A 17,209-nucleotide genomic window follows, 5' to 3' on the forward strand; every position below is an offset into this window, starting at 1 on the left:
TAAACACCACAGACTCAGAAGCATGCAGATATAGATTAGACAGTATGCAAGTGGTCTTACCTTTTGATTGCAGCATGGAGGAAGGTTGGTATTTCTTGGATTGTTTCTATATAATTTGAATTTATGTTCACATTTTTAATCTTATACTAGGTACACAGGCCCTTCAGCGGATTTAAATCCTGGTTCCTTAGCATGTTCTCAGCTTCAGAATTATGATCCTGACAGAGCCCTGACAGATTATATCACCCGATTAGAGGCACTACAAAGAAGACTTGGAACTGTACAGTCAGGTACTCTCCATTTAACCATGTATTGGTAGCACCATCATGTAGACCCAGAATCTTCCTCATTAGAAGAATCAAATTTTATAATTGGCTGCATGACTATCAAATTTAGGAATTCAAGTCAAGACATACTTTATCATCCTGGATCTTACTCTTCCACTTCTTCCCCCTGCCTGTGAAAGGATCACCCACTGACTTCATTCAGCAGATTGATTGTATGAAATCCAGGATGAACATCACTGTGCAAAGTACTCTAAAGCTACAGTGTCTACTGAAGAACACATTCTAAGTAATATGTGCTGAGACATGCAAGTAAGGGTTTGGCAGATGAGTGGACAAAGCAATTTAAACACATAATGCAGTCTTTATCTGTACTGGGAACTTGTGCTTTTCCAGAAAATCATTCAAAAAACTTTGTAAGAACAAGGACCTCCCCAGTGGCGTAGCAGGTTGAGGGCTGCACCGCAAAGGCTGTCTGCAGCCTCTGCAGTGCAAGTTTGATTCCTGGCCGTCCAGGAAGAAACCCACATGGCGCAGCAGACCTCTCCTGGCTCGCCCACTGCTCCCCTCAGCAGCGTCTTCGGTCCGTCTGCCTGTTTTGCTCCCCACTCTGTCTCTGGTGAATTCTCTCACCCTCCTGCACCTCTGACCTGTACCCCAGTTCTTGTATAAATAAAATTTTTTTTAAAGATTTATTTATTTATTTATACAAGCACTGGGTACAGTCAGAAGCATGGGAGGGTGAGAGAATTCACCAGAGCCAGAGCGGGAAGCAGAACAGGCAGACTGATGAAATACACTGCTGAGGGGAGCAGCGGGCATGGTAGGAGAGGTCTGCGTGCCATGTGGGACCCTCACTGGTGGCCGGGGATGGAACCGGCACTGCAGAGGCTGCGTGCAGCTTCACAGCCCAGTGCTCAATCGCTGCGCCACCGGGGAGGCCCTGTATAAGTAAAATCTTTGTAAGAACAACCTTTATTTTTCTCTTTACAAAAACAAAGAAACATCAGCCTTAGTAGAGGTAGAGTCCCTATTCATTTTGGGGAAACCTTTTTTCCCAGATTTTCTTCTTTTCTGACTCAATTATTTATGTTATTTTTATTTAAGTGAATGCACTTTTGGTTAACTTTTATGTATGTTTTTACTTTATTAAAGACCTGTTTTTTCATATTAGCCTGGCAAAATAGGGCTAATAGCAGGTTATTTTATTAATCTCTTCCTTCAAAAAAAATCACCTAACCCAAGCAACTTGTAGTCACAGGGAGCTATCATCAAAACTGGACTTTGGTTAGTTGGCTTGGTTTGATTTTGAGCCTCCAAATATCATAAGACCTAAATTTTGAAGATGAAAAGATTTTTGAAGAGGCAGGATATATAGAATATTCAACCTTTCCAGGGCACTTTAAACAGAATCTTAACATTTGTCTCACTTACCTTGCCACAGTGACATTTAAATATATATCCCAAATATCTCTTAAAAATCAGTTCAAGTATAAATTAGAATAAAAAACACTTTTTTTAATGAAAGGTAATTATAATATTGGCCATCATGAACTAGTTAGTCTGTTATTATAGGTAGTAATCCTATTTGAAATAATTTTAACTATCGTGTTTTTCTCTTATAGGTTCAACTCCGTTTCATGCTGGCATGAGAAGATAATCCTTTAAAATATCACGAATTGAAATGATTTTCAACAAATTCCCTTTTGTAAATCAATGGCTATTTTGTGCTTTTATATTGTGAATATCCAATGGGACCAATGAACACAGCTTCAAATTGTATACAAATCACTTGCCAGCACATGAAAACAAACTGGAATTTGTACATATAAGCATTGTGTATGTATTCATGCACAATAATCATTAAATTACATGTATATTTGTGGAATGCTAATTTAAATGATTAAATTATGAACTGTGTGTATTTATCAGGTGGGCAAAAAGATTAAACTTTTATGCATTATGATACTGCTGAATGTGTAGCTTGAGGTCTGCACTTTTCTTATAAGGCTACTGAAGTTACATATTTCTGCCTAATATATTTGCTACTGGTGATGAAGACAGATAATATCACTTGTAGAGACCTATTTTTGTATAATGGTAGAAGTTTTGAATTTTATGGGGTATTTTGTCAAGTACTGAAATAAAAATGACTTCACCATTTTGACCACACTGTATTTGAACCGCTTTCATTTTTAACGTTGTACATATCTTAGTTTGTTCATGCTGTTGGGAGGCACATAAACAATGGAAAGTTACTTCTCACGGGCAGGCTGAGAAGTCCAAGACTGAGGTGCCAGCAGATTTGATGTCAGGTGAGTGCATGCTTCCAGGTTTATAGATTTGCTGCATCCTCACATGGTAGAAGGGGCAAGGGTATTCTCAGGGGTATTCCTTTCTGAAGGACTTGAGATTATGGCACCAAAATGGTAATAGGGTCGGTTCCTCACTTTGCTCCTGAGAGTAACAACAAATTAAAAGAGAGACACTACTGAAGAGAGTTCTGTGGCTTCAGGGTGAACCGATAACATCCCTTTGACATCAGTGACCAATACAGACTGCAGAGAAGAGAGTGACACTTCATAGACAGGAGGTGGGTGGGGAGGAAATATTGAAGGCAGTAGTGCAAGGCGGATCACTGAGGGTGACAAGGCTGCTAGCTCAGCCAGGTGCCCTGATGAGGGCAGAAATTCCGATAGCAGAAATGGTGCACTCCCCTTGAATGAAGATAAAAACATGGAGGATCTGAGATGCTCCACACAGGTTGAGTCCTGGGTAAGGAAAAGAGGAGGTGCTCTACACTCTGTTCCCCTTCTCATCCCCCCTCAGGACTGGACCTCATGAAGAACACATCCTGTAAAATGTCAGGTCTGGAACCCAGAGAGGAAGGGTATTGAGTGCGCCACAAATATGAATGAGTCAACTCTTACCCACTCCCACCACAGCGTGTTAGCACCAGCAGCTGGACACCTGCAGACTCTTCCCTCACCTGCTAACTCAGAAACTGCAAAAACAAATCTCAGAATCAATGGAAGCCTACAGAGGCCAAAAAATAAAATCAAACCATGGTGCCACCTTCAGGGACTTTGTTCAGCTATTTAAGTTTATGCTGTAAATAATTTTTTAAGAGAAATTTAAACACAAAATGAGCAGATTAAAAAAATAACACATGGCATCTTGAGACATCAAGGGATTATGACATGACAGGAGAGAATAATGCTCCACAATCTAACCATAAAGACGTAAGATTTGTATCTCCCTATCAGAGTTCAAAATTGATCTATCAAAAATAGAAGGAAAAACGGCAAGTCAAAGTGATACAAGAGAACTAGTTGAAGTTAATGAGATAAAATTTAGAAAAATGAATTCAAAACTAAAAATGAAGAGAAGGTAGAAAGTGGAACTTTAAAGAATAGACATTCATGTGAAGAGCTCAATAAATGAGATCAAAATCTCTTGCGAAAGACCAAATGGAGGATCAAATCAGTGTTGTAGATGGTAATGCACAGAGGATTCAGACAAAAAAGAGAAATAAGATGTTTAAACAAAAAAACGCTTTCGGAAGTATCTGATCCATAAGGGTAAATAGGTATCCCAGATGGGAAAGACAGAGAGAGGGAACATAGATCTTAGTCAGGAAATTAAACATCCGGGCCTCCCTGGTGGCACAAAAGCTTAAGACACAGCCTATGAAGCTATCCGCAGCCACTGCAGCACAAGTTTGATCCCGGCCAGGGAGATACCCACATGGTGCAGCAGACCTCTTCTGCCTCACCAGCTGCTCCCCTCAGCGGTGTATTTCAGTAGATCTGCCTGTTGTGTTCCCCACTCTGTCTCTGGCGAATACTCTCCCCCCTCACCGTTGGCCTGTACCCCAGTTCTTGATGCGTAAATAAATAAATAAAAAATGAAATTAAACATCCCAGACACAAACAAGGAGTTTACAAATACTAGATTCTCATAAGAAATGTGTTAAAAAGGAGCTTATCTCAATTGAAGTGAAAATGCACAAGAATTAAAAAGGAAATAGAAAACTAAAGACATGGGGCCTCCCTGGTGGCGCAAGAGGTTAAGCACCACACTGTGAAGCAATCCGCAGTCTCTGCAGCACGAGTTCAATCCCAGGCCAGCCAGAGAGACCCACATGGCGAGGCAGACGTCTCCTGTCTCACCCGCTGCTCCCCTTAGCGGTGTACTTTAGTCAGTCTGCCTGTTCTGTTACCCTCTGTCTCTGGTGAATCTTCTCACGCCCCGCATCTCTGGCCTCTATCCCAGCTCTTGTATGCATAAATAAATAAATCTTAAGAAAAAAGAAAACTAAAGACAGAATGGCAGTAGCAAACCCTCATTTATCAATAATCACCCTTCATTTAAATGGGCTGAACTTAATCAAAAGGCATTGAGTGGCTAGTTGGATCAAAAAAAACCAAAACCCAACTTCCTACTATATCCAGGAAGTTGGGTTTTGTTTTTTTTTAAACTACCTGAGCTACAAAGATAAACATAGATTCAAACTAAATGGGACTCATAAAATGCAAAGAAAATCATACATCAGATAAAACAGACACTTCAGGGCCTCCACTGGTGGCGCAGTGGTTGAGCACTGGGTTGCGAGGCTGCCCGCAGCCTCTGCAGCACCAGTTCGATCCCTGGCCACCGGCGAGGGTCCCTTCCACCAAAAAAAAAAAAAAACAGACTCTTCATTCCATGAGACAAGAATGGACTTGCAATTTAAGGTATCAATACAATATGTTAGAAGGCCATAACATTCATCAGATTACATGGCACCAAATGAAGGAATACCAAAGCAATATAAAAGCATTGACAGTGAAACAATAGTAATAAGGGATTTCACCACCTGACTTTCATCAATGGACAGATTAACCAGGCAAAATCAACAAAGAATAAACTTAAATGAGGAATTACACCAGATGGGAGATAACCTACTGAGACTATTTGCACATCACACACCTGACAAGGAACTAATAACCATCTACAAAGAAACTCATAAGAAAACAATCAAAAAATTGGCAGAAGATCTAAAGTCATACAGAAGGCCGACAGGCATATGAAAATTTTTCATCACTTATTAAGGAAATGCAAATCAAAAGGAGGTGGAATGACCCATATTAAAAAGTCCAGAAACAGCTAGAATGGAGTGGAAAAAAAAGAATTGATGGTGAGCATGTAGACTGGTTCAGTCCCTATGGAAAACAATAGGGAGCTTTATCAAACTATTAAAAATAGATGACTATATGATTTCCACTCCTAGATATTCATCTGATGAGTGCAAAAATGTAACACATCTAAGATGTGTTTATATATATATATATGTATGTATGATGAAATGCTCAGTTTTGAAAATAAAGTTAAAAACTTGCCATTTGACATGGCTGGAACTGGAGGGGGATTACACTAAGAAAATCAGAAAAAAAATACCAGATTCTTCCATTCATATGTAGAGTATAAAGAAAAAGCAACAGACAAAACTAAGCCAAAACAAATCCTTGAAATGACTACAGAATTGAGACTACCAGAAAGGAAGGGGAGTACTTGGGAGAAAAGGGGTACGGCGACCCAGAGGACTAAGATGGAAGATTACTGGTGCTTTGGTAGTGGACATGGTATTATGCTCCTATGTGAACCTCAATAACTTAAGCTATAATAAAGGAATTTAATACCATTCATTAGACCTTCACCCCCATTACCTAATAACTTGCCAGAAAATCCACTTTCAAATACCAATGAACTGGAAATTAGGTTTCAACATGTGAAGGGGTTTAGGTACATAAATAGCCAGTTTTTAGCAGTGCATATTACCCTATTATCTCAAATATGTAGAACTCAGAGATTCAGAAAAAAAAATTGTCTATCTTAAAGTTGGGATTTCTCTGTCCCTACAGTGAAGTTTTCCATGTGCCTTTGTATCAACTTTACATCTGTATAATATTTTTAAAAAGCAGTGTACATATTTTCATAATCTATATTTGTCCTATTATGGTGTTATTTGTATCCAAAGATGTCTTCACAAACCATGCCTACTAAGATACAGAAATCACTTAAGTGATAGAATCCTAAATGAAATAATCTTAAATTACTAAGAGCAATGCAGCACAAGTAAACAGTATCCCTGCTGTCTAAGCCAAGTTCAAATTGGGAAACTGTCACAGAGATGATGTAAACCTCAGCCATGTTTCGTACATAGTGTCTCCCCCTGATAACATGGCAACTCACTAAAACGAGTAATTGATGCATACATCCAGAGGATTGTCATACCAGTGGATATTTTTATTTTTATCAACGCAAGCTATGGTAGCTAATTCTAATTTTTTGAGATTTCAAATTACTTAAATTCTCTATATTAGCAGCTGAGTTCCAAAAAAAAATAATCTAAAGCAGTTAAAGTGGCCTCCCCGGTGGCGCAGCGGTTGAGCACTGGGTTGCGAAGCTGCCCACAGCCTCTGCGTCTCCGGTTCGATCCCCCGGCTGCTCCCCGGCCACCAGAGGAGGGTCCCACATGGCGCGCAGACCTCTCCTGCCGCCCGCTGCTCCCCTCAGCAGTGTACTTCGGTCCTTCTGCCTGCTCTGCTCCCCACTCTGGCTCTGGTGAATTCTCTCACCCTCCCGCGCTTCTGACTGTACCCAGTGCTTGTATAAATAAATATAAATAAATAAATAAAAATAAAGCAGTTAAAGGGGTAGGGTTGGAGGTACAGCCTTGTTAAACTAGCAGACAGCTTGCCGTCCAAGGCTATTCTGCTCTAAGAGGGAAAGGAAAAAGGTAATCTGAGCAATCTCATTCCCATTTTTTTGACCAGGCCTTCTTACATGTCCATCAGACTTTCACAGTCAAACGCTTCTCAACAATTAGTCTGTGATTAAAAACTAAATCTATTAAAAGTTTTAAACTAAATATAGATTAGCCCTATCCTCAGGGTTTTAACTTTTTTGGTGCCATGAGCCTCTCTCAGTCTTGTGAAACTATGGGTCCCTTCTCAGAGATGTGGAGGGTGAGAGGATTCACCAGAGACGGAGCGGGGAACAGAAGGCAGATTGACCAAAGTACATTGCCGAGGGGAGCAGTGGGCAACAGGAGAGGTCTGCTGTGCCATGTGGTTTGCTCCCTGGCGGGCTGGGGATCGAACTCACGCTACAGAGGCTGCGGATTGCTCCACAGTGCAGTACTTAACCCCTTGCACCACCAAGGAGGCCCTGCTTCTCAGAATGTTTTTAAGTATTTTAACTGCAACTATAAAGCTGGCGAGATCCTGACTGGTCCAAAGATATCAAATCCATTCCTCTCCCCCAGCCTTTTAGTCCTCCCTGTTGTCTCTCAATAAACTGGTTTGTTTCCCTTCACCCCTCCCCCCAAAAAAGGACAATACATAAGACTGTAAAAGAAACCAATTATAGTAAACCATTAAAAAAATTTTGTAATATATAGAAATTAGACATTAAATAAGAACTATCAGATCTAATAACCATAATTTTAAAGTAGATATGAAAGTAAGATATCTCAAGAGATCTGCAACATCTGTAATATGGCATGAAAACACCTGTGGTTTCTGCACACCAAACTGCAAACACTTAGGTGATGTTACCTAACTATTTAAAAAGGAAATAAACAGTTTAAAATTTGTATATTTTTTTCTATCCAAATTCCCAGATCCCTAAATTCTACTTACATGAAGCACACAACTTTATAATTTATGAATACAGACAGTATTTTTCTCAAAGATAATTTTAATGTGGAAAATTTAACAGAAGAGATTTGCCTTCATAAGTAGTTTAACAAGAGTCCTCTCTCTTAAATGAAACTATACACATAAGGGAAAATATTGTAGCCTGAATTGTTAAGAACAGACTGTGGTCATATTACAGATAGCATATAGTCAGGCTTGAACACAGGCTACACAGAATGTGATTAATGATATTACTCCCATAGACCCTGCTCATATTAGTTACTCTGAAGTCCAGAGTTCCCTGATTCCAAATTTTACATTTAGAAAAAAACCCACTTGTTAAACAAAATTCTAAATTTAAATTTAATCAATAATACTAGTAACAGAAACACCCTTAAATGTATTCTAGAAAGAAAGAAGGGAATTCTTTGAGCACAAAGAGTATCCCTCTTAAGGACTATTTTGGACTTTCACAAAGATGTGACCATGTGGAAACAGATACATATTATCAGGTAGATAAATATGTAAGACTTATTAATCAGTTAAGTTACATGAGCAGTCTTTAGTATTATTTTTAGGAAACATAACTAAGCCATTGTCAGCTCTCACTGTCTTATAGACAGTGCCTCCAGTTAAAATTTAAAAGGACCTATTTTTCTACAATACAGATCCATCATTGCTGAGTATCCTAATACCAAAACAATAGTATTCTTTTATTCAAGACTTTAAATTCGAGTTTATTCAGTAAATGAACATACAGACAGGTGTTACTCAGTAAATGAATAAATAACCAAATGCTTCTAGTATCTGTATCTTACCAAGAACTCAGTATGCTCTTATAATTAACACCTGGAAATTGTTTTACTTAGGATCTGCCAATTACCAAGATTCCCCTCAGCAATTTTTTACTAATGAGCTTTATTTCTTTTTTTTTTTAAGTTTTTTTTTTTTTTTAAGATTTATTTATTTATTTATACAAGCACTGGGTACAGTCAGAAGCACGGGAAGGTGAGAGAATTCACCAGAGCCAGAGAGGAGAACAGAACAGAACGACTGACGAAATACACTGCTGAGGGAACCGAAGCAGTGGGTGCGGCAGGAGAGGTCTGTTGTGCCATGTGGGACTCTTGCCGCTGGACGGGGATCGAACTGTTGCTGCAAAGGCTGCGGGCAGCTTCGCAGCCCAGCACTCAACCGCTGCGCCACCGGGGGAGGCCCTAATGAGTTTTCTTTCTTGCAGCCAGGGAACGGAGAACCGGCGCTGCAGAGACGGCGGGCAGCCCCGCAGCCCAGCGCTCAACTGCTGCACCACCAGGGAAGGCCCTAATGAGCTTTATTTCTATAAATTCCCATCATAAAATTTAGGAAATATCTGAAATGCCATTAGATGTCATGGAACCATTCAGTTAAGAAAATACAAAAACTACTACATTAAGCTGGCTGTCTTCACATTACACATTCAATAAACAGCACACTGGAAGTTGTTTTGTAAACTTCATTCTCTTCAATGCTTTTGTAGTTTACAGTGATGTTTGACTTTTTAGTTCCTTGCAGTTGTATTCATTTTGATCTTCGTTTGTAGCGGATAACAGGGTTTGCAGGGGTGTGAATCATGGTTGTAAAATTCACAGTGGGAAAATATCCATCAATGAGATCAAACTCAAATAAACGAAGCATAGTAGACCAAATTGTCTTGATTTGAACATAGGCAAAATTCTCCCCAATACAACGATGACGTCCTATAAAAATAAAAAAGAAAAGGTTTCCTTAGGTATTTAAGCTGAAATCCTTTCTCCATTTAGCCTGGAGTTATAAACATTTATCAATTATCAATTTTAGATAAATAGCAAGTGAATATTTTAGTAAGAAGATGGCTTTTTTTTTTAGAAGATGACATTCTTTTTACATAAAACAAGATTGTAAATAGTTAATACAGATCTGGGCTTTTCAACATGTTTTTAAAGAAATGGCACTTGGAAAATTATATCACCTCTAGTTTTCTGAAACTTAACATCTAGGTTAAATATATATTAATTTATAAGGAATATGATTGAATTGAGAAAAGTTAAACCTTGCTAATAAATAAGTGGTGGTTTCCAGTTCTGAAAAACTCATAAAATAGTCCCACAAAATGTGTGGTTGTGAGAATTAAATGGAGAAAATATTAACATAAAATGCTTAAAAAGTGCTTATGTGGCACTGTGCACTTCTAGGAACCACATTTAGAGAGGTATTTACAAAGTATTCTAACTAGGAGTCCACAGAAAAATCAATAAATCCTTAAGATTCACAAAATGTATCATGAAAATGAATTAACTACAAGTTACATGCACCAACATAGATAACAGCACAATTACAAAGGAAAAGAATGGTCAAAGAAGTTGAAGATACTTAACATGATTGTATGGGGTTGAACACTGTCACCCCAAAATTCCTGTCCACAATTCTGAAGTCCACCAGAATTAGTCTTAGCAGGTGTAATTAGTTAAGATAAGGTCATAATGGATTAGGGTGGGCCTTAAATCCAATGACTGGTATACAAATAATAAAATCATGTTGAGACCCAGAGAGACATCCACAAGGGAAAAGGTCATGAAAAGACGGAGGCTATGATTAGGCTGATGCGGCTGCAATCCAAGGAATGGGAACGATTGCCAACAACTACCACAACCTAAGAAAAGTCAAGGAAAGATTCTTAGAGCAATCAAAGGGAGCCAGGTCCTACAAACTTGATTTGAAACTTTGAGCCTCCAGAACTGTGAGGGAACATATTTCTCTTAAGTTTCTGATAGTTACAGATGTCCTAGGAAACTAACACAACGATGAAAGAAAGATTTGAGGGAATATCTACATACAAATAGCTCAGAGAGATATAAATGAACCTTCATAGGCCAGATTAGCACTAAGTATAAGTGGAATTTTAAAAGGAAACAGATTACAACTTTAATATCAGTTTCTAAAAATGAGAGCTATCCAACAATGAAAAGAGCTACCATATAAATTAAGGGAGCAAACTCATCACCAGAAAAGTTCAAATGGGAGCAGATTAAAACGAGTGCCTTCAGGGCCTCCCTGGTGGTTCCCTGGTTAAGACACAACCTATGAAGCTAACTGCAGGCACTGTAGCATAAGTTCGAGCCCAGCCAGGGAGTTACCCACATGGCACGGCAGACCTCTCCTATCTTGCCCGCTGCTCCCCTCAGCAGTGAATTTCGGTCAATCTGCCTGTTCTGTTCCCCACTCTGTCTCTGGGGAATCCTCTCACCTCCCAACCAAAACCGGCACCTGTGGCCTGTACACCAGCTCTTATATGCATAAAAATAAAATAAATCATAAAATAAAATCATAAAATAAATCATAAAATAAAATGAGTGCCTTCAGTCTTTTCTAAGATGGTGACGTATTATCATATTAGCCTGAAAGGATGACCCACATTAACTACAATGGTTCTTTAAAACAGGATTCACCAAGAGCTTTAAATATAATTACAAGGAAAAACAGAGTGGACTACAAAAATTATGCTTGATAAAACTAGATAGGTTAAAAAGTGACAGAGCATTATATGAGGATTCACAGGACTATTTCTTGTAGTGCAAATGAAATATTGAGATGTGAGAAAAGTCATCATGTATTTTTTTCCATATTTCATGATTTTTCCGACAACCCAACATTTTTTCCAACTTGCAAAGATACACTCCTACAAAAGTTTGCAAGAATGTCCCTATAAGGAAAGATAAAGATACTTGTAAATAAAATTCACATGGATTATTCTGACAAGGACAAATATGTTACCAAAACAAAACATTTAAAATATACAAGTAATCATCTTACCAGCTCCAAATGGCACATAGGCAAACTTCTCTCCTGACACTGGATTGTCCTGTAAGTAGCGATCAGGATTGAAGTCCAGATGGTTTACCCATGAGTCTTTAAGTCTTTGATTGACAGCAGGAGAAACACACACCTGATGTCCTGGGGGAATGGTATACCCTGCTACAGTCTATAAATAGAAGCAACACATATCATCAAATAATTCAAAAATAATCTGCCATATAATCAAATCATTGTGCACTAAAGCATTAATATGTATGATATACATCTATATATATTCAAAAACTAGTTAGATGATAGAGCAGTTAGAAATTATTTTAACTCAATGATTTCCAAGTAACCAAATACTGGGCTACACACACACACATACACATCATGATTCGCAGAGGTAGGGGTATGATTTCAAGAAACCATTCACTATCTGATGCATATACTTCCATATCATCAGAATTTTTTACAACAGAACATAGGTCATTTTTAAAACCAAGAAAAAAGTGTACTTTCATTTTAAAAACCTAACGGTTAAATAAAAATGCAGAGAACATATTAATATGTCTACTGACTGCAATTATGATTATACACATTTGTGGTATATAAAATTGAAAAATTATATAGGATTATTCTAATTTTTAATTAAAAATTTCTCTTTGATGCTATTATAGTTCCTCTTCTTTACTAAATAAAAATTGGGTATGGAGAAAGTGATCTAGTCGAGACTAACCTGAGGCGTTCTGGCCAGTCTCATCATGGTAACTATAGGAGGTCGAAGTCTTAGTGTTTCTTTTATACAGCGATCAAGTAAATTTAGATCCTTGAGCTAAAAAGAGAAAAAATGTCTTAAGTTTTATAAATATGTAATGTATTTCAGCAACATCAAAATAATTTAAACTTCTGGGTTATTACAAGATAATTTTTACCCTGGGTAGAAATTCAGAAGTAACTGGTCACACTGGCTGGGATTATCTTGTTCTATTTTTGTCTACAGTCAATAAAGGAAATGAATTCAAAATATTGGAAAAGAAGAAATTACCCTAAAAACTAGCTTAGTAAGGACCTACAAAAATTTACCCCTCAAAAAATGACAGCAACTAGTAAAAAATATCAATGTCAACTTCAATATCAATCAATCAATGTCAACAATGTCAACTAAAAAGTCTAGAAAATTAACCACAGGCTTGTAATGACTCAAAGAGAAATTAATTCAAGAAAAACAGCTGAATCTTGGTGAGAATAGTGAGCTTTGTGGTATTGTAACTTTACGCTTTGCTACTTTACTCTTCTCCCCAGATCAACAGTTTTGGAAACCAACAGCTTGGCTGTGAAAACAAACAGCCTAACAATTACTATAGAATTCATAACAAGTTTGTAAAAACAATCAGCAGAAATTGTTTAACACTGAGCTACTAGAGGCAACAGAACTAACAAGAGATGGGTAAAAAAATATAAAGGAAAAGTTGGGCAAAGAGATGCTCATAGGAGACTAAAAAGATCCAATATTTGGAACTCTTGAAAAGTTACACACATACAGAACCATGCACAGACCCAGGTAAGACCTGAAAGGGCTTTTATCTCTGAACTCTGCTGATCTGCACACAAAAGAAAAGCAGTGTTGTAACTGCCTTCTGGGGTAGCTGTAAATACCACACAGAGCCCATCAGTAAAAAAAAAAAACCAAAAACGGGAGACATTGTTAAAGGCACTTCAGGAAATCTCTGTCCAATCAGTAGGTGACCACTACAGTAAGCAGTCTTCACTAACTGCAATGGACAAAGACTGTAGACTTTACAGAACTACTCCAGGAAATTCACAAAGCAAGCAAATAGCAACACCATGGCGGCAACAACAAATCCAGAGAGGAGGGAATCTGATTTCCAGTTATTATAACGTAGTTTTCAATGAAAAATTTTAAGAAACAAAAAACAGAGAAAAAAGTTAGTAAAAACTGCCCCTGAAAAGGCCCAGTTGTTAGATAATTTCAATAAACCAGCTATTATAACTAGGTTCAAAGATTATATTTTAATTTAAGGAATTAAAACAATATGAAACATCTTACCAGATAGAGAATATTAGTAAAGAGGTAAATTAATTTTATTAAGAACCAAAAGAATTTCTGCAACTTAAAAATACAAGAACTGAAAAATTCACTAGAGAGGGATCAACAGCATTTATGAACTGACATAAGAAGCAATAAACTTGAACATAAGTCAATTGATTTTGTAGAGACCTATGGAACCACCACTAACTTACCAACATATACATAATGAGAATCTTAGAAAGATGAAAGAGGGTTGAAGAAATTACAGCCAAAATTTTTCCAAATTTGGTGAAAAATATCAATCTGACATCAAATAAGCTTATAAACTCAAAAGGATCCACATCTAGACACATCATAAGCCACTGAAAGACAAAGATAAAATCTTGAAAGCAACAAAGGAAGGGACTCATCAAGTATAAGGGTAAATTAACAGCTCATTTCTTATTAGAAAATCCAATTTAAGGATGGGAACAGAAATTTAACAGCAGTTTCTACAAAGATGGTATAGCAATACTCAAAAAGCACATTTAAAGATGTTCAAATAATAAAGAATTAACACCGACTTAACCAACTTCCGAAATATGCAAGAGGGAATACATCCAAATTCATTCTGTGAGGGAAATACTGCTCTAATAACAAAACCAAGACATCACAAAAAAACTATAGGCCAATTATCCCTTATTAATATAAATGTAAAAATATTGAACAAGAAACTAACAAAATGAATCCATTAACATGTAAAAAGCATTATATACCATGACAATGTGGGATTTATCCATAGAAGGAAAGAATTAGCATCTGAAATTCAAACAATGTAATACACTCTACTAATAAATGATTAAAATAAAAAATAAAATAACAGGAAGGGAATATGACCAGGCTGTGGTCCAAAAATGAAATCTCAATATGTGCTGTCAATCTTTTTCCTTTTCAGCTTAGCAAGGGAGGTGTTACAGTGTGTATTTCTAGTCCCCATTATTGCTACCACAGCTTTTTAGAAATGGAAACTTCTAACTATAGGCAATTCTGGGCCTGTAGAATTCTGAGTAATTCAAAAGTTTTGACACTTTAAAGACATACAACAAACACATAATATCCCCTATCCTCCAGGATCCAGATTTCAAAACAGAGGAAATAAGTACCAAGGATGTCCTACACATTAATGCAAACATATCTCATAAAGGTTAACAGCAAGAAGCAATAACAATAGAATGTTTCAGGAACATTCTGTAAATAAGGAACATTCTAAAAATAATGAAGCAAATTGGCCTCCCCGGTGGCGCAGCGGTTGAGCGCTGGGCTGCGAAGCTGCCTGCAGCCTCTGCAGCCCTGGTTCAATCCCCAGCCACCGGCGAGGGTCCCACATAGCGCACAGACCTCTCCTGCCTCACCCGCTGCTCCCCGCAGCAGCGTACTTTGTCAGTCTGTCTGTTCTGCTCCCCACTCTGGCTCTGGTGAATTCTCTCACCCTCCCGCACTTCTGACTGTACCCAGTGCTTGTATAAATAGTCACAGATACTCGCAAAGTCCCAAAGCAGCAATGAAACTGAAAAGCTAACAAACCTGATCAAAACTTAAAGGAGGCAGATCTTCTCCACAGACTGCTTTCTGTTCTAAATAACAATTTTTTTGAAGTGCTTTATCTCTGGCTAAAAAGAAGCCCATCCAGGTGCTAGTCGTTGAGGATGTATGCTGCCCTGCCAAAAGCAGTCCAATAAGCATGCCTGCTACTTCGTCATCTGTCAAAGGACACCCATTCCTGCAGAAGAAACCACACATATCAATTCAACATTTTGAGACGTAGTTCATGCCTCAACCTTTAAAGGATCATAATGATAAACTTTTTACATATAATAAGTCTCTTGGGACTACCTGTCACAAGTCACATTAATTTTGTTTTCCATTAGGGAAACATACCAACAGAAAATGTTTATTTAATGTTTCTTTTTTAAAAAATGTATTCTTAAAGACTATATTTTAGACTAGCTTTAGCTATACAGTAGAAGTGAGTGGAAGGTACAGATTTCCCAAATACTCCCTATTGCCACACATGTATAGTTCCCCCCAGCCCAATAAACATCACTGACCAAAATACTACAGTTTTTTGGCCAAGGATTAATCTACATTAACACATCGTAGTCACCCAAAGTCCTTAGTTTACGTTAGGGTTCTTTTCTTAATTCATTGAACTGGGCTTTCACCAATGAACTTACTGTAGTGTATACACACATTGACTTTTCAATGATTTGAATGCTGATTTTTAATGATGTATACCTGAAACTTATGTTCTAATGAAATGTTACTTCAATAGAAAATATTGTTTTGATTACGAAGGACTTTATTGTAGTTTATTAGCAAACTTCTCACCCAGTCACTGAGATTCCAACAAGGCACAGGATTTGGTAATTTATGTCTCATTCATTTAAAAAGGCTGAAGGTTAGCATTACTAATTGCAAGTATCATTTTTTAACTCGAAGTATTATTTAACTATATTTTAATGTGTAATTTCTAGCTTCAGTTTTATATATGATTTGAACAGTTCTTACTTATAAGTAGAATCTAGTAACGTTTGGAGAATGTCATCCACTTTTTCTTCTGATTGTTTACGTTTCTGGATTGCCTTATAGAAAATATTCTTGATCTCTCGATGAGCTCTGTCCCTGCGTCTATAATACAAAGATGAAAATTACTTTAAAAAACTAAAAGCAGGGCCTCCCTGGTGGCACAGGGGTTAAAGTCTCAGCATTGTCAAGCTACTGCCAGCCACTGCAACATGAATTTGATCCCCGGCCAGAAAGATAACATACACGGTATAGCAGACCACTCCTGTCTTGCCCGCTGCTCCCCTCAGCAGTGTACTTCAGTAGATCTGCCTGTTCTGCTCCCTACTCTGACTCTGGTGAATCCTCTCACCCCCCACACCTCTGGCTGACACCCCAGTTCTTGTATGCATAAATAAATCTTAAAAAAAAAAAAGCAATGTTTTCTAGCATCAAATTCATTTTGAAAATAACCAGAACCTAGGTGAAAGCAACCTTATTTAACTAACTTTAATAATGCCAAAATACATGCTAGAACTCAGAGCCAAAAGAAAAAAGAAGCTATGACAATCTTACACTGTTGGGAATTCTAGGGTCCTTAAGGGGAAGAAATGTATTTTAATATAACTTTGCTGTAATTAAAGGTAAATAAGACTTATAGGATTATTCCTTCAGAATCATATTCAAATATAACAGAAAGCAGAATATTTTTCAAACAGGAAATTCCAATTTTAACCAAAGTCTTAAAGCAGAAGAAGAGTCACTCTGTTCTTCTTTAATATTTATAATTTGAAAAAAACTAGGATTTATTTAGTATTATCTAAAAAAAGATATTT

The 17,209-nt window shown here is 37.5% G+C and overlaps 2 protein-coding genes across 9 annotated transcripts in view; one reads left to right on the forward strand and one right to left on the reverse strand.

Annotated features, from left to right (window-relative positions):
• The window catches only part of AKAP9 (A-kinase anchoring protein 9), a 147,780-nt gene extending 145,331 nt beyond the window's left edge, over positions 1–2,449 (forward strand). For all 8 annotated transcript variants that reach the window (XM_037507653.2, XM_037507644.2, XM_054692324.1 and 5 more), the window contains 2 exons: positions 151–290; positions 1,910–2,449. In XM_037507653.2, the coding sequence (XP_037363550.1) occupies positions 151–290; positions 1,910–1,944 (175 nt within the window). In that variant the 3' untranslated portion in view covers positions 1,945–2,449. The remainder of the gene's footprint in view (positions 1–150; positions 291–1,909) is intronic.
• Positions 2,450–9,447: 6,998 nt separating this feature from the next.
• LOC119241973 (lanosterol 14-alpha demethylase) overlaps positions 9,448–17,209 on the reverse strand; it is a 29,809-nt gene continuing 22,047 nt past the window's right edge. Inside the window, exons 6-10 of the mRNA XM_037507686.2 lie at positions 16,380–16,499; positions 15,396–15,591; positions 12,519–12,614; positions 11,798–11,966; positions 9,448–9,705 (exon numbers count right to left, since the gene is read on the reverse strand). Coding sequence (XP_037363583.1) covers positions 9,527–9,705; positions 11,798–11,966; positions 12,519–12,614; positions 15,396–15,591; positions 16,380–16,499 — 760 coding nt within the window. The 3' untranslated portion in view covers positions 9,448–9,526. The remainder of the gene's footprint in view (positions 9,706–11,797; positions 11,967–12,518; positions 12,615–15,395; positions 15,592–16,379; positions 16,500–17,209) is intronic.

The sequence above is a fragment of the Talpa occidentalis genome, unplaced genomic scaffold (genome assembly GCF_014898055.3).
Source record: "Talpa occidentalis isolate TD23 unplaced genomic scaffold, MPIMG_talOcc4v2.1, whole genome shotgun sequence".
In the NCBI taxonomy this organism is placed as follows: domain Eukaryota; kingdom Metazoa; phylum Chordata; class Mammalia; order Eulipotyphla; family Talpidae; genus Talpa; species Talpa occidentalis.